The sequence below is a fragment of the Erpetoichthys calabaricus genome, chromosome 12, assembly GCF_900747795.2.
Source record: "Erpetoichthys calabaricus chromosome 12, fErpCal1.3, whole genome shotgun sequence".
NCBI classification, from domain to species: domain Eukaryota; kingdom Metazoa; phylum Chordata; class Cladistia; order Polypteriformes; family Polypteridae; genus Erpetoichthys; species Erpetoichthys calabaricus.
The window spans coordinates 135,190,846-135,213,416 of record NC_041405.2 but is presented as its reverse complement, the minus strand read 5'-3'; the positions used below and the strand labels follow the sequence as shown (position 1 = coordinate 135,213,416).

Sequence of the window (22,571 nt, the reverse complement as noted above, 5' to 3'; positions counted from 1 at the left end):
TCCATTTTTTCCTTACAAGGGTTTTTTTGGGAGTTTTTCCATGTCTTCTTAGAGTCAATGCTGGGGGGCTGTCAAGAGGCAGGGCCTGTTAAAGCCCATTGCTGCATTTCTTGTGTGATTTTGGGCTATACAAAAATAAATTGCACTGTATTGTACTATGCCAGAGCAGTCCTGGCATTTGTCAGTCTCATCTTGGCATCATAGATGACTTGTATGTTAATGCAACTGCTCAGCTTCATTCTCACCAGGTGCCCTTACTGCAATATGAATGTTGTCAATTGTCTCAATTATGTTATGAAAACTGGACACTCTGCAAATTGCGTTTCTATATTGGCCTGTACAACACCATAATACAAAAACTGAATGCAGTGCCCTGTCAGTTAGTTAAAGGTTTCCAGCACAGAGGGTAACATGGAGCTGAAGCTTAAGTGAGATATTTCCAACCTGTTGGCCAGTTTCCTTTTGTAAGTGCCTGTTGCCAGAAAACCAACCAATGTTTAAATCTGCTTATGAACAGAAGTAGGCCAATTGAAGGTAGTCTTTCTTTCTAATGCCAGGCCTGAGCACAAAGTTCCAAAAATATGGACATAAACAGGCTCATAAACCAGTCCTCATCATCATCATCCTTGGCGAAAAAAATCTCCCTGGTCCCTAAATGCTCGTTCTGTTCGTAGGTGCCCAAAGGCATTGCCTTCACATTGCACCAAACAAGTCATGTTGTGTGAAACCGTTAGGCAATGATTAGGGTGCAAGGCGTGAGATTTGGAGGTTTCTGTGAATCATACCTGTGCTTTTACTTATTGAAATTACTGACAATAAGTGAATACAGCGATATCTAATCCTGAGAAGTGACAACAGGTAACCGATATAAATTGAAGAAAAACCCTAGTAAGTTCTTCAGTGCAAATATGCAGCATTGATCTTCTTAAAACACAACAACTATAATAGAGTCTGTACACCATATTCACCACTTTTAAGGTTTGATATGTTTGTCACATCAACTACTTGATCAAGGGCATGGCCATTTCCCACTTTCTCCAAAATTCTGTATGGGCATAGCTCAGCATTACTGTTAAGTATATGCAAGTTCTCCTGTCATGTTTTCTTTTACAAGTTCCGACTTTTGTAAGGAAAATGTACGTTTTGTACCGTTTTTGTGTGTACATAAGTTTTATAATGATGAGCCCTGCCCTGAGTGCCACTCCATTACATGCCACAAGCACACTCAAACTGGGCCAATTTAGAATCCCTTCACCTATGAACATGTCTTTAGGGATGGGGAAGAAAAACAAAACACACTGCAAATGGGAGAACACGTGAACTCCACATGGTCAACTCAGCCCAGGATTCAAACCAACAGCAGAGGATCAATTTAAATGCACAAGAATGCAAGGTCGGTTACCCAGCAATTGTGTAAATATGAAACAGTTGTACTGTACCTGTAAAGCGACTTGTGATCTTGTTCATTATTGAAATATGCTCTATAAAATAAAGCAAGATAATGCTTTTAGGAAAGACGTAATTCACTTAGACTGGGGGTCTACAGTATCAGTCCTGGAGAGCTGCAGATTTTTGTTTCAACTTATTAATGAAAAGTCAGCTTGAATGTTGAAGCATCTATTGCTCATGCAACAATTTTTAAACTTCATTTTAGTTTGGATAGCGCTTTGAGTACTGAGAAAAGCGCTATATAAATGTAATGAATTATTATTATTATTATTATGGTTGTCTCACTGGTGATTTTAGCCGTAAACACCAATAAGATGGACAAGACAACAGAGCAAGAATATATTAACTTGATACCATTTAAAACAAGGTGTATTCATTGTGAACTACCTGGTTAAATAAAATACCTGGAAGGAAACTGAAGAGAAAAAAGTGAAGGACAGAGAATCACTAATCCGCTTCAGGCTACAAATCATTTGGATGAGATCCTTGGAAAGGAAAAACCTGTATGATATATGAATGACCAGATATGGCAGAATGTAAACACTAACAAGCCATAAAATTAAAAAAGATCTGTAATTAGCAAGGACTGATTGGCAATAAGAAATAAGAAATCGTGTTGTTTGGATCAAACACCTGCAGCCACTGCAGCCCTCCAGGAAGGACCTTGCAGACCCCTTGTCTTAGACACAGAAAAACACGTTCAACTCCTCCCAACAAAATTATTTTATTTTCTCAAAACCTGAAAAGCTGACTTTGTGGTTCAGATGCAGCAAGGGTCTTGTCATCCATCACATACAGGAGATGAGAAGAGTCAATGGAGGATGAAAGAGGGCAAACTGATGAGTGCATTTCATTACACTAAATGAAGGATCTAACATGGACAGGCTCTTTTTTTGCTCAAGACAGAAAAGGTTAGCCCCGCCAAGCTAACTAACGGTCTTTTGGTGGTCTCAGCTTGGCTAGCTAGTGCCTCGGTCCCAGCCAACAATTCAGAGTTCATGGTGATGACAACGTGACTTGGTATTTTAGGCCTGCTGGTAGCTCTTTGACATCATCCAATCCTCTGAAAGAGTCTGGTGCTTTGCTTGCCTCCTTGAGGGAGAGAAGGAGGCTAGAGACGCGCCCTTTCTCGCTGGAGTCGGGAGTTGTATGTACGCGATACTGTGTTCCATGCATCCATGTAACGGTCCATGCACATGGCAATGCATTTCTAAAACAAAAACAGGAACAGCCATATGTAAAGTGTTTCAGGTGCGCTTACTACAGATCAACACAGAATCATATTTAATCCAACCCACCTGCTCGGAGTTGTCCAGGCTGCTTCCAGGCTTACCGACACACTTTTTAAAACATTTATCTGTCATCCTCTGGTGAAGAAAGAAAAAAAAAGTCGTTAGGAGTTGTTTATTTGCAAGTCATACCAGGAGAAGTAGTCCTTCAATCGATCCATTCATTCACATTGTTAAGCTGCTTCTACAGGTACAGGGGTCCGAACCTATCAATAACAAATATAAGGTAAAAACTGGATGTAGAAAGTAGGGACATCTCAAGGACTAACAGTTTGATACCAACTCAATACCAAAAGTATCGGTACCACTGAATGAAATGTCAGTGCTGCAGTCATGCATGACTGGAAGAACACAAATTACTTCAGAAGGCACAATAATACATGAGGGAAAAACGAGATGAAAAACTACATATTGTAACAACTCGGGGAGGGAGGACACGGAGGAATGGAATCAGCACTTCATGCCAGACTGGTGGTAAGCAATCCTAACAAAAATCAGTGGATTATTCAGTGGCCGAGCCGCCATGCTGCTTAGGTTTTCTGCAGTACCCTGTGCTCCAAGCTGCTTCATCGGTTTTGTCCATACATACAGGCAGGGACGTGTGGTCAGGGGAGGCAAAGTAAAAATAATAATAATAAAAAAAAGTGAAAAGTAAAAAAAAAACTAATAACAACAACATAAATTTGTCCAGAGGTCTGTGCTAAAAATGTGTTTTCTGTATGATTCCAATAATGTTGATCATTTTTATAGTCAATATCGCTGAATTGGCACATTTCCTGTACAAATATGGGGGAGAAACGTGAGGTGCGGCAGCGACAAGACTCACCTCACCTCAGACTGCACTCTCCCTCACACACGGGGTTGATGCCTGCAGTTGGCGTGTGCCTATTGCTGTCTCTGTGTATGTCGCCTATATAATGTTTGCACGCGTGTTTATTATACACCCTGACTTTCCACAGTCTGGATAATATCTTTAATGAATGTGTGCGACATATTTAGTCTTGTTGGTTGGACATAAAACCGCAGGGAAAAGGCACAGGGTGAGGTAGACAGTACCATGCCGCACTGAAGGGGGCGCATGTGAGCCAAAGAGGTGCTCGTTGTTGCTGTTGTTCTACGCAGAAGCGCCAATAAGTGCACTGCTGCGGTTTATTTTTATTTTTTGTTCCAACTGCCAAAATGGAAGATTAAGACTTAAAATTTAAGGAAAATAAGGAGGACTTTTACAAGAAAGAGACAGAGATTTTCGTGGAGAAGCAAGAACTTCATTTACAAATAATTTATTGGAGCCTCTGCGTAGAAGAACAGCTGCAACAAGCACCTGTTTGGCTCACATGTAAGACCATAAACGGTTTTCAATTTTACATAAAAAAATGCGATCAGACTAACAAAAAAAAAAAAAATCCAATATTTAAAAACTAAATTTTGACCTTAAATAAAATATTCTTTTGTTTTTCTTGTTATCCTTTTGTTGAACAGTCTGTATTAAAATTGATCAAAGCATCAGAATTAAAAGCTTTTAAAAACAACTAAATATTTTATTTAAGGTCAAAACTGAAACCCGTTTTTTTTTGTACACCACTCTATACTTTCATTTGTACTGAATGAGTATGAATTGTGGAACTGCAACAGCAAATTTACAACACATGGAGGGTGAGGAGTAAATGCGCTCTCTCTGCTCTCTCGCTACTATAAATGTGACGTTCTTTCTTAGCCGAATATGCACCTTACCTATGTGTGTGTTAAGAATGCTGATGAGATATGAAACATAACCAGTAGTCAATGTGCCAACTGAATAGTGAACAAGCTACTCTTTAGGGTTCATATATCTGGAAATCTGACTCTGAAGGAGTCAGTGCCTCACCAGCCATGAACCTCACCGCACGTCACTGCATACACGCCGCGCATCTGGAGTCAGAGGCAACTCATCTGCCACACTATCCATTAGCTTCATGAGCCAACCAGAGGTCAGGGTCCACATCCGAGAGTCGCCACTGGGCACACACCCAGGCTGTTGTGCTTCGGCTGGCTTCGTCAGGTATTGCTACCCCCTCTGATATGTGTCTCTCTTAGGTCTGGACTCAGGGGCACCACAATATAAAAATGGCTCATGGGGGTGATGGCATAAGACACCACATCAAGAAGAAAAAAGAAGTAGTAGAAGTCATATCTGGAAAGGCTTTGTGTTCCATGAATTTTAGAGCGCACAATTGCAGGAATTGTGCTTATTATTAAACTTTATTATTAAAAAAAAGAAAGGGCAGAACACACTCACACACAGGCTCTGTTATTGCCACTTTCATCTCACTATGGAGTCCAAAAATACATTTGTGAGAGTGCAATAACGTGAAAACAGCACAGCAAAGGCAGTTTTGTTTACAAGGGTCTACCTTAAGAGAAGATTAAGTGTCTGTGTGTCCATCTGGTTGCTGTGTCTCTGTTATTCCAAAAGATGGAGCATCACAAACATTTTGAAGTAATAAAATCCACTACCTTTGTCATTCCAACAGATGGTGAATAATAAACATTAACACTGCTTTTACAAATCCCATACCAAATGGGATAAAACAGGGACATGTGTATTGCATGGTGCACTGCAAACATTAACGTGGAGGTCTACGCCGATTAGTTAGGTTTCTCGTGTCTTTGAAGGGTTGCAGCACAGCTAATTCTTAAATAATGAAGTCCTATAAAAAAAAGCCTTAAAGTACAGACAAACGTAAAAAGGAGAGAATGATTTGGACAATTAAAGCAATACGAGTTTACAACAGTTTAAATTTGAATTAATGTGACTCATCCATTAAATATTACTCCTTATTAAGGTTTTTAAAAAGATAATGATGCCAATTTAAACCCTAAAACAGCAAATATTAGAAACTTAACAGAATAATTCTCTGGCAAACCCAGACGTTAAAAACATGTCATAAAAAAAGGTTTAAAGAATTTGTTTACATGAAAACATCCAGAATTATATAGGAATTCACTAAGTCAACAGTACTTATATAATAGTGTTTGAATTTTCACCTTTGATATTTATTTTAAGCTGTCAAAGTATATTTTTAGTATTTGCACATGGCATTATAAATCATGTAGTCCATGATGATATCATTAAATCCTATACTGAACCCCCCCCCCCCAGATTATAACACCCCCACTTGTTGTTACACTGGGGGGTTCCCACGTCTAATTACACATGAAGCCCTGCATTCGATTTTTCTGGATATTAACACCAGTACTAACTTAACTAAAGGATCTTTCGTATTTAATTCCCTGTGTCTGCGTAGGTTTCCTCCCACAGTCCAAAGACATGCAGGTTAGGTGCATTGGCGATCCTAAATTGTCCCGTGTGTGTGTGTGCCCTGCCCGGGGTTTGTTCCTGCCTTGCGCCCTGTGCTGGCTGGGATTGGCTCCAGTAGACCCCCGTGACCCTGTGTTAGGATATAGCGGGTTGTATAATGGATGGATGGTATTTAATTGATGAATATGCCACCATTTTAAAGCTGTTTTTACATTTTATTAAAGAAAAAGGTACAATAATGTTCATTTGAATGTTTGAGGTGTTTTTTTCTTTTAACAAAAATGGGATTTCTGTTTTTGCTTTGTCATCGAAAAAATGTTCTGGTACTGAATACAAAAACGCAGGTGTCCTGACATTCCCAGTAGAAATTAAAGTAAGGCAAACCAGCCCCGCACTGGGCAGCACCTCGCACATACACCTCCGTTCAGCCAGACTGCTTACAATGCATCAGCTGTATATTTTTCGAAGCAAACACCAATAGATGTTAACTTTTAATTCAAACAAAATATAATAGGTATTATACTGTAATCATTTTTGAAACCGCCGGCTTATACAAAAGTGCGGCACTTGGCGAGTAAATCGGTTTGTGCCAGTGGCATCTCTTCGCAACAGCAGCCAGTCTCACTGCCGCTACCAAAACAGCTGAAACGATCAACTCTTGGAACTCGTCGCCCCTCGGCATGTCCTCGCCTCACGGCATCAGCCTTACCTGAAGGAGTTCTTGCGCGTTGGCTACAGCGATCTGAACCTTAACTTGTTCCATAATCGTCCCGGTGTCCATTTTCCCAGACCCACCGGCTCCAGAGTAGTCGGTAGTGAAATTGTCCATCCTTAACCCGAAGTGTACAATGAAAATTTCCCCCACGTGAGTACAAACGAACACAGCACCGTGAAATTGAGCAAATGTGTCCTTGAGTAACTGGATATCCGGCACACGCGAATTTCCTATTGGGTGGCTACTTGGGAAATGAAGTTCTTTTTGCGCCATAGGACTACACTGACGTCATCCGCGTTCGTTTTGAGCGGCCACTAAAAGGAAGCGCATTGCTTCTCCCTAGCGGATGGGTAGAGTAATAACAGGTGTTGTGTCGAAAGAATAAACACATCTCAATTGACTTTTTACTCCTTGCTGATACATTAAATAAAGAGAGGGCAGGACGGGGGACTAATCTAATGATCTAATGGGCTGCCCATCATTTTTGCCCCTCCCTCTTATTTTCAGGTAAAAAGAAATAAGGTGAAGTTGTTTTATTAACTGAAATGACACCTATGTCTAATGATAACTGCCGTAGAAATTGTTTCGTTTAACTGGAATTTTTGAGGTCTACCCTGTTTTTGCGAAAATTGTTTCTGAGATGCAAAATGTATTTAAATATTCATGTACGCCCACTCACTGTAAAAACTGGTATTTTAAAGAAAAAAATAGTTACGTTTTACAGTATGTTCACGTTAATCCAAATAACTGATAACTTGTATAAAAACAATATTGAAAATGAAATTGAACATTTTCTTTCTTAATAAACAGATTTTTGTCTTTCACTATGAAAAAACAAGGCTATCGTTTTAAAAGAAACCGTATCAATTTTGCATCTGTAAATTTAGTTTTTTTGGCAATTCAAGTAGTATTACAGCACAAAAAAATCAAAAATAAATACATAAAATGTACACTTAAAAATAGCAAAAATACTGTATAAAGTAGGGTGGCAATGGGTACCAAACCTAAACCTTAGAATGACCATAATCTCTCGTATAAAGCGATGTCATCCTTCTGTCCAGCGTGAGTGCCTTTGCCAGGCGTAATGTCATACAATGTCCACAAGAGGGCAGAAATGTTATATGAACAAATGGTGTAAGACAGTAAACGGGGTGAGCAAATGTCGATTCTTGAGGGCCGCAGTTGCTGTAGGTTTTTGTTCCAACCCAGGGCTCTTGGTCAGAAAGCGGATGCCAAAAACGCCACTTGTTTTTAAGATTAGGCACCCTTACACTATTTTAAGATTAGGCACCTACTCTAAATTTTTAAGATTAGGGACCCTAGTGTACCTGGTCTTAACACCACGAACCTTAAGTTTAGGGTTTGTAGTAGGGGTAGGCCAGTCTAAAACAAACAACAAGAAGGAGATGGTGTCTGCTTTTTGACCAAGACCACCAACCCAGTTCCTTCATCAGAAGTCAATTATTGCTGGTAAAACACTTATGACTTAAGCCCAATTTTTATGCTTCATTTTAGTTTTCTTGCTTGTTATAATTTCCAACTCTTAATTGTGTATTTTAGTCTTAACCAGATGCATTCGATGTTTGCAATAGCTCCTTAGTAGCATTAAGATGAAAATGACAAAGTAAACTGCAGATTGCCATCTGACTCGTTGCCATTTACAGCTGTGTGTATTCATCAGAAGATTTAACATCATTAAATCATTAGGACATCATGATCGTGTCCCGTCTGCTCGAGAGGTCTTGCTCAGGCGATTACAAAATGGGTGCGTAATTTCAAAGAAACGGGTTCAGCCTTAAAAAAGAAGTGCCCAGGTGGTGTTAAAATGGCCTGCACACCAGATAATATGAAGGCTGTTCGAGCTGCCATCGTGAAGAGCCCCTGCCACTCCATTTGACGACACGCATCATCACTACAGGCTGTCAGAATTTGTACGAAGAAATGGACAACACTTTCATGATGTTTTCTTCAAAACAGAAAATGAATATTGAATGAATATTGGTTACCGTCATTAATTTTATATCCTGTACAATACATTTCATCGTTAACTGTATTTTGTAATGTGTTTATTCGTGCATTGAAGGTCAATTGAAAATTTCCCGTTTCCTGCGCCACTCTGTATTACAAGGTTTTCAATATTTCAAATCACTGTGAAAAAATTAAAAGATTGCAGACAGCTTGCATAAATATGACTTAAGTGAGCTCCTTGTCACTCATCTGAAACTTTTACCAGACCATAGAGTGTATTAAAGGCTCTTTTGTATCAGTGAGTCGTGTTTACAGAATTTCCAGATTAACTTTTAATTTGTCTTCTCCTCAGTTAATTCCTGGTCAGTTCTGCGTGCTTCCAAATCAATAATCAGAATGCACTTCAAATATCAAAAGCTCTCGCGGTGGGAAACGTAAGACTGGCACATTGTGTAAACTTGTGCATCACTATATAACTGTAAAAAAAAAGAACTTTTAAATGAACATGTATCAGTTTCAATGACCTGTACCTTAATGCTTTTTTTTTAATTAAGAACATTTAGAATTTTTTTGGAAAAAGTAATAAAAATATAATATGACCCTGCTCAGGATTAAGTTGGCTTAGAAAATGGTATGGTGTGATATGGTATTGTCACACATTCCTGGATCAGCTGAGGTCTGAGGTATCACCCTGGGATGATAGAGGGCGCTGTCCCAAACAGTCCTGTCTCCTTTTTTTCCCTCACAGCATTGAGAAAACGCCCCTTGAGGGCAAAAGAGGCAGAGAAGCCCCGCCCCTTCTGGTCCACTGGTATTAAAGGGAGACATTCCCTGAAGGTGGTCTCATTTGGACCTGACAGTGTGACTCACAGGAACAATGCCAGACAAAAAGTCTTTTATAACATCACCAGAGCAGCTTAGGAGGCATCAAGCTGGCAGTTATTGTAACACCTTTGAGTGGGTGTCTTTCATTTTTCACCTTTTTGTTTGGTTTAACATGGTTTGCCCAGTTGGTACCTTGCTTCATCACTTGCCCTGCTACAGTATGTCTACGTCAACATGAAAGATAAGTACTTCAAATTATGCATAATCACAGTCACTTCTTACAAATATACATACAATAGATAAACACTGGTGGTGCACTGGTGGTGCTGCTGCCTTCAAAGTGGAGACCAGCCTTTGTGTCCAGTGTGTTACCTGCACAGAGTTTGTTCATCCAAGTGGTCCCCTCTGCATCATCCCCTGGGCTTACTGTGACAAACTAAAGGACTCCTGCAACCCCTCTCAGGGTACAAGGGTTCGGAAAATGGATGGAGAGAAAAATTAAGGAGCATTCTAGAATAATTTTACAATTTTTGTTGGTTCTATTACATGTATAAATCCTCTTTTTATTCAAATAATTATGTAGTATTATGAATTGGGTGTGTAGACATAAATGTATGTATTGAATTTTTACAGTAGTAGGGTATTGTTACTGTGTTAGCCATTATGGATGCATTGAATAGTCAAACAAAGTGACACCTTTTATTGGCTAAATGAACAGATTACAATATGCAATGTTCCGAGGAAACTGAGGCCCCCATCTTCAGGCAACACAGATGTACCATACATTTATGTTAATACATTGATAACTTTTATGTAAGATCTGCATTCTTTAAGGATTTCACTTTTTAAAAATGTTTTAATATGTGAAAGACATTATGAATACAAGGAGTATCTATCTATCTATCTATCTATCTATCTATCTATCTATCTATCTATCTATCTATCTATCTATCTATCTATCTATCTATCTATCTATCTATCTATCTAAATTAACAGTGTTTTACCACTTTATTTTGACATAATAGAAATTACTGTTATTTTAGGGGTGTTCTATTTTTTTTAATACAGCAAGCGACTGTCATTTTCAGGTTTTTGGTTGTCACCCTTTGCTGCCATACTTTTTATTGTATTTTTACAATTTTTTTTTTTTTTTTTTTGCAGTGCAGAGAGTTGTCCACACAGCCACACTCACTGACACACTGAAAGAAAGTGATGATATCTGACATCTCGTTTAGATAGATAGATAGATAGATAGATAGATAGATAGATAGATAGATAGATAGATAGATAGATAGATAGATAGATAGATAGATAGATAGATAGATAGATAGATAGATAGATAGATAGATAGATAGATAGATTACAGTAACCTATCAGGGCACATGCTTGATGATGAAGAGAAAAAAATGAACGGACAAGCAGACACTCACATCCATCACAACAGATCTGTAAATGACGACATTAAGTCATCCCCGGACCAATCTGTTTGTCTATACAGCTTGCTTACTTCATTTGACCCAAGGTGTTTAGTTTTCAGTTAAATATTACGGAAGTTGTTCTTTAACATACTTGATTTTATATTATTGTACACTACAATTGATTATATTGTATTGTTAAATTTTCTGTTGAGTGATTTCTTGTGGTCTCACTACAGTGTAATATACATAGAAGTAATGTGTGGACCATTCTATACTGATACTTCAATGTAAAAGCTGCGCTAAGCAGGCGTTCTGTGGACTTGAAAAGGGCAAACAAATATCTCTGCAGCCCAGAGGCACCACCTTGGAGCTCCAAGTGGGTAGAGTTGACTAAAAAAGGGCACCAATAGAGTCTAACTGTAGACCTCCAGAGCTCCACCCTTTTGCACAATTATTAGGGTTATCTGACTCAAAAAAAGGCCAAGTACTGTCACCTAAGTTAGCTCCACCTACTTCATAAAGGGTTTGGAGAGACTTTTTCAGTCACCAGGTAGGAGCTCAATCCTGCAATGTGTTGTTTTTACAGAGTGACGCCTCTTTACTAGGTGGAGGAACGGAAGGAGTGGGATCAAAAGAACTCACTGGGAGTCTTCTCATTACTGTAGAGGGAGCAGAAGAGGACTTAGTCTGTGCCAGTGCCCCCTCTCAACCGAGGGTGGTAGTACATACTTAGGATGAGCCGAGAGAGTGATGTGCATGCGTGACAATGTAAAAGTGCTTTGTTCACTTCCACCTGAGTTTTCCTATTTTTTTGTCTTGGGACAAAGGATGATTAAGTTATAAAAATTTGAAAAATATAAAGTTACTAGCCAACCCGCGGCGTAGTATATGCCGCATAATTATGTATTGATGGGTGAACACTTCCTGAAAGACACAGTTGTCCAAATGGGGTGGGTTTGAGGATGCGACTGTAAGTGAATGAAAAGATGTAACTCCGGAAAGAGCAACATACAATTGTCCGTGACTGAAAACTGGAGGACCGCCACCGAGCCCCCACCTCCCAGAGCGAGGGATGGGGCTGGACGGCGAAACAGGGGGGGAGAGGGGAAGGACACCCAGGGAGGACGCCCTTTCCGCCCCCTCTGCCTCTCCGGAGAGAAGGCGGGGAAGCAGGCCCAAGAGGTTTCGGGTCCTAACCGTCCAATGACGGGTCGGCACAACCGGTAATGATCCTTCCGCAGGTTCACCTACGGAAACCTTGTTACGACTTTTACTTCCTCTAGATAGTCAAGTTCGATCGTCTTCTCGGCGCTCCACCAGAGGCCACGAGCGACCGCGGCAGGGCCGATCCAAGGACCTCACTAAACCATCCAATCGGTAGTAGCGACGGGCGGTGTGTACAAAGGGCAGGGACTTAATCAGTGCGAGCTTATGACCCGCACTTACTGGGAATTCCTCATTCATGGGGAACAATTGCTAGCCCCAGTCCCCATCACGAATGGGGTTCAACGGCTTACCCACGCCTCTCGGCGCCGGGTAGACACACGTTGATCTATTCAGTGTAGCACGCTTGCAGCCCCGGACATCTAAGGGCGTCACAGACCTGTTATTGCTTAATCTAACGTGGCTGAAAGCCACTTGTCCCTCCAAGAAGTTGGACGCCGACCGCTCGGGGGTCGCATAACTATTTAGCAGGAGGGAGTCTCATTTGTTATCGGAATTAACCAGACAAATCGCTCCACCAACTAAGAATGGCCATGCACCACCACCCACAGAATCGAGAAAGAGCTATCAATCTGTCAATCCTCTCCATGTCCGGGCCGGGTGAGGTTTCCCGTGTTGAGTCAAATTAAGCCGCAGGCTCCACTCCTGGTGGTGCCGTTCCGTCAATTCCTTTAAGTTTCAGCTTTGCAACCATACTCCACCCAGAACCCAAAGACTTTAGTTTCCCGGTTGGCTGCCCGGTAGGTCATGGGAATAACGCCGCCGGATCGCCAGTTGGCATCGTTTATGTCGGAACTACGACAGTATCTGATCATCTTCAAACCTCCGACTTTTGTTCTTGATTAATTATTATCAGATCCTCAACTGAGTGTCTCCTTAGAATTCCAAGAGCAAAACTTAAAAGAAGTGGTGAGGCGGCCTTCTGCTGTTATGCACCTAAAATTTGGAATAGCCTGCCAGTAGGAATTCACCAGGATAATACAGTGGAGCACTTTAAAAAACTACTGAAAACACATTACTTTAACATGGCCTTCTCATAACTTCACTGTAATTTAATCCTGATACTCTGTATATCCAATTCATTATAATAACTATTCATGGTGGCTCTAAAATCTGTACTAACCCCTACTCTCTCTTCTGTTTCCTTTTCTGGTGTCCTTTTGGTGGTGGCTCTAAGTACCATGATGTTCCAAAAATGATGGATGGATTAAAAGCCAGAAGTCTGTATGACCATCAGCATCAAGTGACTCCATGAGAACCCTAACTACAAAGAGGACTATTTCATTTATGTTAGGTAGAATGCTCAGAGGGGACTGGGTGGTCTCGTGGCCTGGAACCCCTACAGATTTTATTTTTTTCTCCAGCTTTCTGGAGTTTTTTTTATGTTTTTTCTGTCCACCCTGGCCATCAGACCTTACTTCTTTTCTATGTTAACTAATGTTGCTTTATTTTAATTTCTTAGTTTGTCTTTTATTTTTCTTTTCTTCATTATGTAAATCACTTTGAGCTACTTTTTGTATGAAAATGTGCTATATAAATAAATGTTGTTGTTGTAATGAAAACATTCTTGGCAAATGCTTTCGCTCTCGCTCGAATTGTTGGTGGGCGGGGCTCTGTGAGTTGGCGGGCGTGGCTCTGTCATGCGTATCCCATGGTCTCTGTCTTGCGTGCCCTGGTCGGCTGCTTAGTGAATTATATATATATAGATGATGCTCAGTTCAGTTTACAATACAGTAATCCCTCTCTATATCGCGCTTCACTCCATCGCGGATTTTATATGTAAGCATATTTAAATATATATCGCGGATTTTTGCTGCTTCGCGGGTTTCTGCGGACAATGGGTCTTTTAATTTCTGGTACATGCTTCCTCAGTTGGTTTGCCCAGTTGATTTCATACAAGGGACTCTGTTGGCAGATGACTGAGAAGCTACCCAGCTTACTTTTCTCTTTCTTTTGCGCTGACTTTCTCTGATCCTGACGTAGGGGGATTGAGCAGGGGGGGGCTGTTCGCACACCTAGACGATACGGACGCTCGTCTAAAAATGCTGAAAGATTATCTTCACGTTGTGATCTTTTGTGCAGCTGCTTCCTGAAACGACATGCTGCACGGAGCTTCGCATACTTAAAAGCTCGAAGGGCACGTATTGATTTTTGATTGAAAAACAAACTCTGTCTCACTTTGTCTGCTCCTGACGGAGGGGGTGTGAGCTGCCGCCTTCAACAGCTTTGTGCCGCGGTGCTTCACATACTTAAAAGAAAAACAGCCCTATTGATCTGTTTGCTTTTCTCTCTATCTCTGTGGCATGATCTGCTCCTGACAAGCACTCCTTTGAAGAGGAAGATATGTTTGCATTCTTTTAATTGTGAGACGGAACTGTCATCTCTGTCTTGTCATGGAGCACAGTTTAAACTTTTGAAAAAGAGACAAATGTTTGATTGCAGTGTTTGAATAAAGTTCATGTCTCTCTACAACCTCCTGTGTTTCTGCGCAAATCTGTGACCCAAGCATGACAATATAAAAATAACCATATAAACATATGGTTTCTACTTCGTGGATTTTCTTATTTTCGCTGGTGGCTCTGGAACGCAACCCCCGCGATGGAGGAGGGATTACTGTATTCATATCTTTATGTTATGGAACCTGTGAAAGAAGCATACCTTGTAGCTGTCATTTTCAACCTCTTAATAAAAGAAATGCTCTTTCCACCAATTGTTTGTTAGAAAAATTAGATAGATAGATAGATAGATAGATAGATAGATAGATAGATAGATAGATAGATAGATAGATAGATAGATAGATAGATAGATAGATAGATAGATAGATAGATAGATAGATAGATAGATAGATAGATAGATACTTTATTAATCCCAAGGGGAAATTCACATACTCCAGCAGCACCTTACTGATACAAAAAACAATATTAAATTAAAGAGTGATAATAATGCAGGTAAAAACAGACAATAACTTTATATAATGTTAACGATTTCCTCAGTCTGTCAGTGGAGCAGGACAGTGACAGCAGTCTGTTGCTGAAGCTGCTCCTCTGTTTGGAGATGACACTGTTTAGTGGATGCAGTGGATTTTCCATAATTGATAGGAGCCTGCTGAGCGCCCGTCGCTCTGCCACAGATGTCAAACTGTTCAGCTCCATGCCAACAATAGAGCCTGCCTTCCTCACCAGTTTGTCCAGGCGTGAGGCGTCTTTCTTCTTAATGCTGCCTCCCCAGCACACCACCGCGTAGAAGAGGGCACTCGCCACAACCGTCTGATAGAACATCTGCAGCATCTTATTGCAGATGTTGAAGGACACCAGCCTTCTAAGGAAGTATAACCGGCTCTGTCCTTAATATGTAATGTAATTAACATTATTACTTCACATGTAAGAGAAACTTGCAGGGTATCCACAACACATTGTAGAAGCATTGACAAGCAGAGTTGGCCTGAACATGAATCACCACCAGTACGAGCTGGCATTCCATCATACAAGTTAGTAGCTTCAGAGCCAGCAGCAGGGGAAACTTTAAAAACTGGAAGCCTGCCAAAGTCCAAAAGAAGTCCAGCTAGTGCATCAACAGCTACCTAGTGTTTATTCCTGCCCAATGCCACTTGGGTTAGGCTCCAGCCCCATTTCTCCAACCACTTCCAACCTAGGTTTGGACTAAGTGGGATATAAATGACATAAACACTAGCTTTTTTCTATTTCTTACAGGCTTAAACAAAGGCAAGCAATTGGGACCAAACTGTAAAGCCGGGCACTTGGGCCAATGGGGGAAAGGAGCAGCCACCCCTTTCTGCACATCCATGGATTGGCATCATGTTCCACATTGGCCCTCTAGTGTGACCCATGCTGCTATATTATTATCGAGGAATTAGAAGGTTTGGCAAATGTGGGGAGAGATGAATAACCAGCAGAATGTTGCTATGAAGATTCAAAGCCACTCCATCATCTTCATTTTAGTTATTTCAAAAATTTACATGGATAATTTGATACCACTGAAGGCTGTCCACAGTTATTTTTCTGCACAAATAGTTAACTCCCTGACTCTTGATTGAAAACATAGTAGACATCACCATAAGACAGTGCTGCATGGTCTGGGCGTGATGCCAATGTCGCACTTCTCCGAGTTGGCAGGTTGCTCTCCTTCAGTCCATTCACCCCGTCAGCTTTGTTAATGTTCTGTAGATGAACACCCAATCCATCCTCCCACACAGGCGATCTCTTTGGTGGACAGACCTGTAAATCTTTAATCCACTCTCCTCCACCATCTGCCCTGACAGTTGAGAGTCCAGACAATATAAAAGCATGTCCACCATTTCAGTCTTTGATCCACCCCAGACTGGTAAGTCACAGGTTTGTGTTTGTGATGTTTGCATGAAGCCTTAAACTGCAGTGAGTTGTCATGAAGCAGAGGGACATCTAATTGGCTCTCCTGGTTCTTCTTAACTTCTGTGAGGTTTTACTTTCTAACATTTTGTCTTTTAAATCAAATCCTGCTGCTCTTTTGATAGAGATCACAGCACATCCTTCCTGCTTCTACATCATGAAGACACTGCTCGTGTTGACCTGTATGGTGGTTGTTGCTGCCTGTACCAGCGTGCATACAAGTAATCCATCACTGGACAACACCTGGAAAGAATGGAAAAGTAGACATGAAAAACAATACTCAAAGGTAACCAATGCAGCCATGACGAGGCGGGGGGTTTGGGTTTGGCTGTTGATATTGGCAGCCAACCCCAATTAGACTTGTTAAGTTTCTAGTCATGTCAGAAGACGTAGGGTAAGGGCTGGCTGGATGAAGGCACAGATGCTGTGAACAGACTTGTAATTCCCTACAACAAGGAGAGCATGAAGATGTTTGGGTCCTCGCCTCCCTGTGTGTCTCTCTGGGTTCCATTTTCTGCTTGTGTAGGTCTTTCATTGAAAAACAAGTTGGGGCAGATAGGGTGACGCTTTGATTTGAGTTGACTGAGCTCTTAATGTGTGTTCTGAAGGAACAAGAGATCTACAGGCGGATGGTATGGGAAGACAACCTGAGCCGAATTGAGAAGCACAACAGAGAATATGAGGAGGGAAAGCATAGCTTCACCATGGGCCTGAACCAGTTTACTGACATGGTAAGGTTTTGGTAGTAACACTGAGGATGGGTGTGATGCCCATATGTGCACCTGCCTTTATAATGTTTTCTTTTCTTTTTTAGACCACAAATGAGTTTAGGCTGTGGATGCGGGGCAAAAACCCCTACATGACTTGGGAGAAGAATAGACAATAGAAAAGGTTATGAACATTGGTTTGATATTTGAATTAGTATCTAAAAATATCTAATAAACCTTCACTTCAGACTTATTCGTGTACCTAATGCTTTATTCAAAATATGCTTACCCTTCCATAGATTATGGAACCAACATATTGAAGTTCAGGGATTGCAGGGAGACCTGAACAGCAGCACTGAGTACAAAACAAGCACCAAACTTTGAAGAGGCATCAAGCCATAACTGATACATTTACACAAAGGGAAAAATTTGGAATAATCAGAAAAAAGTAAGACAAACCTGAAATAGCCTGCACGCCTTTAGGATGTGGGAAGAAAACCTAGAAAAACACCATATAGACACAGGGACAGCATTCAGATTCCAGATAGGCAGCAAGCATGAATCTAAATCCAGGAGCCTGGCGCTGTGCTAAAACTGTGCCACCAGGCTATATAAACTAAATCTTGTCACATTTGGGTTCCTGAGTTGCATAAGAAAGACAGGCAGGAGAAAACTGAACAAAGAGAGGGAACAATATTGGGGCTTTATTCAGCAAACACACAGCAAACGTAACAACTTCCTAGTTGCCTAGTCTGCCTTACTCCATGCAGTGATCACCCTTCAGGTTAAAAGACCTTGAAGACGTCTTCCTCGGGAGCGTTCAGCTGAAGAGAGACAGGAGCAGTGGCTGGAGCGGAGCAGGAGGTGTTCTAGAGAGGACAGAGAGACAACAGAACAGCATGTAAGTGATGGGGCTTTAAAGCCTTCAAACATCGTGAGACAGCTGCCATACGTGCTACCTTCCACAGCTGATCCCTCACTGATACACTGGGTTTTTTTTTGTATATTTTGTATTTTTTTATATTGAATTGCTGTTTGACAGGCAGAACCACCCCAAGAGAATGAAAGTGCACCACTATCAGTCACAATATATTCATATAAGCATTACAAAAATTACTTTATTTGTAAATTCAATGTATTCTTGCATCCCATATTGACTGATGAAGTTAAGTACATCCATCCTGCTGATTTCTGATCTGATTATTTATCACCAGTGTTGTACATTAAACAAATAGAAATACTTCCACTTGAATATGTTTGAAGAATATTTTTGCTTTATTCGTTTAAAATTTTCTGTCTACTTTCAGTTTTACTTCACTATACTTTCAAATGCAAATGGCTAATTTTACTCTTTTACACATTTGTTCCAGCAATATTAAAGCAAGAAAAAATAGGATATGTAATTATACACAATGCTTTATTCAAATATTTGTCTAAAATGCAAGTTACAACTGCTTCATGAAAACTTGTGTGTATGATGATGTGCTAATGTGCATCGCTGGTGCTAACAGCCAATCCTCTAGGTAGTCATCCCACGTAGACCACACCTCAGCCTGCATAACAGAACAGGGCTGGATGTTTGTAGGCGGGGCTGGATGTTGGTGATGCACAATCTTAGTCTCAGTTATTTGCACCGCAGAGGCTGCTGTGTACAGATGCTGTCCTTGTGGTTGTGCATTAAACAAGACGGGGCTTGACTTGCAAATTGCAATGAGGTGGGCTTGTGTGTTCATGTGCTGTGGTTCACTCAACTCATTACTTGGTTATTGGTCACACATATTAATGAATTATCCTGGGCTTCACAGGTTCATAACAAACCAAAAAAATCTGAAATGCCATTCTTTAGAATATGAAACTAAAAGTGTTAAAGTCTAGGCAAAGAGCTTTAATAAACACTAGCCAAAGTACATGGCTTAGCCTGTATATATACAGTAAATGGGGAAAAACTGCCTTTTGGAAATTCAATACGACTAAACACAACCCTTGATTAAACAAAAAGATGTAATCCAGTGAGACGATGAAACTGTTATCTAGATTAGTTGAAAAGAAAATGATGTATGTACTTGCAGTCATTGAGATCTCATCTAGGTTAGTTACTTCAAGATAAATTCTTCAACAAGAACCCTGGGCAACAAATGCTAGGAAGTTTTTCTTCACACAAAGAACCAAAGTCGCATGAAGTAAATTACCAAGTAGTGTGGTGGAGAGTAAGACTATAGGGTCCTTCAGAACCTGACCTGATGTTAGTTTGGAGGATTTAAGAGAACAGGGTTGGTGAGCTTGTTGGTCTGAATGGCTTGTTCTTGTCACAGTTGTTTTAATGTTCATTATAGGGTGCCTTTAAAATCTGTCTTTCTATCTGTCTTTTGATGCATATTCTATACATTGTGGCATATTCCCGGCCGGGACACCCCTTCTACATATATTCCGGGGGAGCAACCATGGGTGTCTCAGTACCTCCCCCGGGACGCTTGGTGGCAGCCTCCCTGGCTGACATTGGTGCCTCAGTTTCCTGCAGGGCTCCATGGGAGATGGAGTTCTCCACAGCCCTTTTGGGATCTGGGGTGGCCGCCAGGGGGTGCTGCATGGGTCCCTGAGGTGGCCCGGACAACTATACAGCCCGCCCGGAAGTGCAATTAGAAACAGGTGATCAAGCACCTGGAGCACTTCTGGGTGGGCTATAAAAAGGGCCAGCATCCACCACTCAGGGCCAGAATCGGGAGGAAGAGGATGAGGTTGCCTGGGAGAGTGGTTTTGCCAGAGGAAGGGTTGTGTTGTGTGGAGTTAAGTGCTTTTGGGACTGTGTATTGCTTGTGGGGTTCATGGGGAAGACCTGCCCCATAGGTGAAGAAAAATAAAAGTCCTTTGTGTTTTACACGTGCTTCAGTGTGAGTCTGTGTCGGGTCGGGCGTCCATATCACAACATACACACTGTAAATATATTGTATATGGGCACAAGCCTGCCCAGTTCATCTCAGAGCACAGAATGGAAGCATATGGCTCTACCCCTTGAAAAGAGGCCAGTTCTTTGTAACACACCTTGATGCACACACACCCAGATTGCAAAACATGCATATTCAATAACCAGAAAAAATAACTTTAAATGGAAGTTGTTTTGTTTGTATTTAGCAAAAAAAAGAAAAATCTGTCAAAGGGATAAACAAAATTTACTTGAAAAAATTCTTAAGTAAGCTTTCGGAAATACACATATTTGGGTAAGTCGATAATTCTTACAGTAAGGAAAACTAGACTTGATATCATGATTTAAATACTTTTCGCTTGGCGTAGATTTTATTTCTTGCAGTGCTCACTCACTTGTATGTTGCCAATGAACTTAACACACATGCCTTTAGGATATGAAAACCAGAGTTCACTGGCGAAAAAGATCACCCCTCCATTTTTCATACCCACTTATTCCTATATAGTGTCACTGTATAATGTACCCTACTCAGCATTGACTGCAAGGCAGTTGGCAGCCCCAAAGAGCACACAATGCCATCAAAAGGGCACATTCCCACACACACCCACAATCTCATGCTGGACCAACTTTGAGTCCACAATAAATCCTCCCTGCTTTAAGATGAAGGAGAGTAACCAGGTGGAGAAGGAGGCAATGTGCCAACTTGCTCTGATGCTGTCCTTATTGGGATTTAAACTTCTATTACTGGAGTTGTCAGGGAGCAGCGGTGCCCACCATGCTATTCAGTAGTAAAAAAATATTATACCAAAACATAAAACTTTTCAAACCCACTTCACCCAATTCAAGATTGTGGGGAAGCTGAGCCCATCTTAGCAGCCTCAGGTGAGAATTGGTGGAGGTAGTCTTGCATTCTTCAACCAACAAATTAAGTGAAGACGCAGCTGCACCTTCTTGGCTATGGAGGTGATGTTAATTGACCAAGTAAAGTGAGCTGCCAGGTGCACATCAAGACATGTGGGGCCCTTGACCAGTTCCACCGCTTAGCCCTCAATGTCCAGTGGAGTGTGGAGAGCATAGGCCTTCCTGAAGTCAATAATCATCTCTTTCGTCTTGTCCACGTTAAGAGACAGATTGTTGCACTTCCATCAGTCTGCCAGCCGTTGCATTTCCATTCTGTATGCTGACTCACATGCTTGCTGATGAGACCCACCACCTACCTACCTACCTACCACACAATATTAGGATGCGAACCACAGCACTGGAAGAAAATCCAACACCTACACGGGCGGACCATGCAAATGACACACAGAATGATAGGGAGGCCTCTGGATTGGTGAGATACTGTGCCATGTCACTCCAAATGTGTGAGCAGAGGTTATTTTAAATTCCATTTGACATTTTTTATATTTCCACTGTGAATATACTCACCCATAAATAAGGGCTGACTGTGAGGGTTAAAAAGCACTGCACTATCTGATGATCAGTTAAGGTAGAAAGCCAGTTGGCCAATGCAAAGGATTTCTCAACTGAATTTGGGTCTCTGAGCAAAACTTATAAACAGAAGCCAAGGCCTGTTATCTTTGATAATAAGTGAGCTGAGACCACTGGCTATGACTGAAACACTGGAGACCCTTCAATGAACAGCGTCTGGGACAAATGGAGGATCATATATTGGACACAATATACAAGCCTTGAGCTTGAAGTTAGGAGGAAGCTGTGCTGCCTGCATCTATTCTATAAGCGGTACTCTGCACTGCAGTTAGTGGGGTCGGGGCATGGGGGGCTGACTTAAAGCTTGAAAAACTATGGGGCATCTAAAACTCCCTGCAATCTGTTATGCCCCTTTTGATTGTGACATTTTAAAGATTTTAAAGATGTAAATAAATGCCCAGATATCCTGAATGAATCCATATTCCCCCACAGACTAAGTCCTTGGTGGCAGCCTTAAAATTTGTATGGTTGCCAGTATCTTTGTATTTATTTAGAGCTCTCCTTGTTATTTTTCTACTCCAGGGTGAGTCACTAAGCAGCCATCATTGCTCTCTGTGACCCCAAATGGGACAACGTGGTTTTCAGTGTGAACAATTTTTTTATTAGACAAACATACACACCTGAGCCACTCTAATGTCACTAGCCCATGTCACATTTCCCCAGATCTCTGGGCTGCTTAGTCCCTACCTCTATTAATGTTTTACAGATGAACATCCAGTTCCTTGGCTGACAGTCTGGTCACCTTTTGTTTCGCCAAACATCCAGTTGCCTAACAGGTGAATGAACTGCCGCTTCACAACCATCTATATATATAATTCACTAAGCCGCCGACAAGTAAGACACCCATGGTGCATGCAGGATGGAGCCACGTCCATCAACTGT

General features: G+C 41.2%; 2 protein-coding genes across 3 annotated transcripts; one reads left to right on the top strand and one right to left on the bottom strand.

Moving 5' to 3' along the window:
- Nucleotides 1-2,154: 2,154 nt before the first annotated feature.
- On the bottom strand, nt 2,155-6,986 carry timm13 (translocase of inner mitochondrial membrane 13 homolog (yeast)). Its single transcript, XM_028816325.2, has 3 exons — nt 6,746-6,986; nt 2,748-2,816; nt 2,155-2,659 (listed from the first exon to the last, which is right to left on the bottom strand). The coding sequence occupies exons 1-3, from the start codon at nt 6,863-6,865 to the stop codon at nt 2,561-2,563; spliced, it is 288 nt and encodes a 95-aa protein (XP_028672158.1). The 5' UTR covers nt 6,866-6,986; the 3' UTR covers nt 2,155-2,560.
- Nucleotides 6,987-16,408: 9,422 nt separating this feature from the next.
- LOC114662695 (protein CTLA-2-alpha-like) lies at nt 16,409-17,531 on the top strand. Of its 2 annotated transcripts, none has more exons than XM_028816319.2 (4): nt 16,409-16,527; nt 16,697-16,857; nt 17,180-17,302; nt 17,386-17,531. In XM_028816319.2, the coding sequence occupies exons 1-4, from the start codon at nt 16,491-16,493 to the stop codon at nt 17,455-17,457; spliced, it is 393 nt and encodes a 130-aa protein (XP_028672152.1). In that variant the 5' UTR covers nt 16,409-16,490; the 3' UTR covers nt 17,458-17,531. The 2 variants fall into 2 exon arrangements, with proteins under 2 accessions (XP_028672152.1, XP_028672153.1); XM_028816320.2 differs by having other exon boundaries at nt 16,515-16,538.
- Nucleotides 17,532-22,571: the final 5,040 nt, after the last annotated feature.

Coding starts and splice junctions, on each gene's coding strand:
- LOC114662695 (XM_028816319.2), top strand. CDS start 16,491: ATGTCCACCATTTCAGTCTTTGATCCACCCCAGACTG. Junction 16,528..16,696: donor CTTTGATCCACCCCAGACTG/GTAAGTCACAGG, acceptor CTCTTTTGATAG/AGATCACAGCACATCCTTCC. Junction 17,303..17,385: donor TGAACCAGTTTACTGACATG/GTAAGGTTTTGG, acceptor TTTCTTTTTTAG/ACCACAAATGAGTTTAGGCT.
- timm13 (XM_028816325.2), bottom strand. CDS start 6,865: ATGGACAATTTCACTACCGACTACTCTGGAGCCGGTGGGTCTGGGAAA. Junction 2,817..6,745: donor ACGCGCAAGAACTCCTTCAG/GTAAGGCTGATG, acceptor TTTCTTCACCAG/AGGATGACAGATAAATGTTT. Junction 2,660..2,747: donor GCCTGGACAACTCCGAGCAG/GTGGGTTGGATT, acceptor TTTTTGTTTTAG/AAATGCATTGCCATGTGCAT.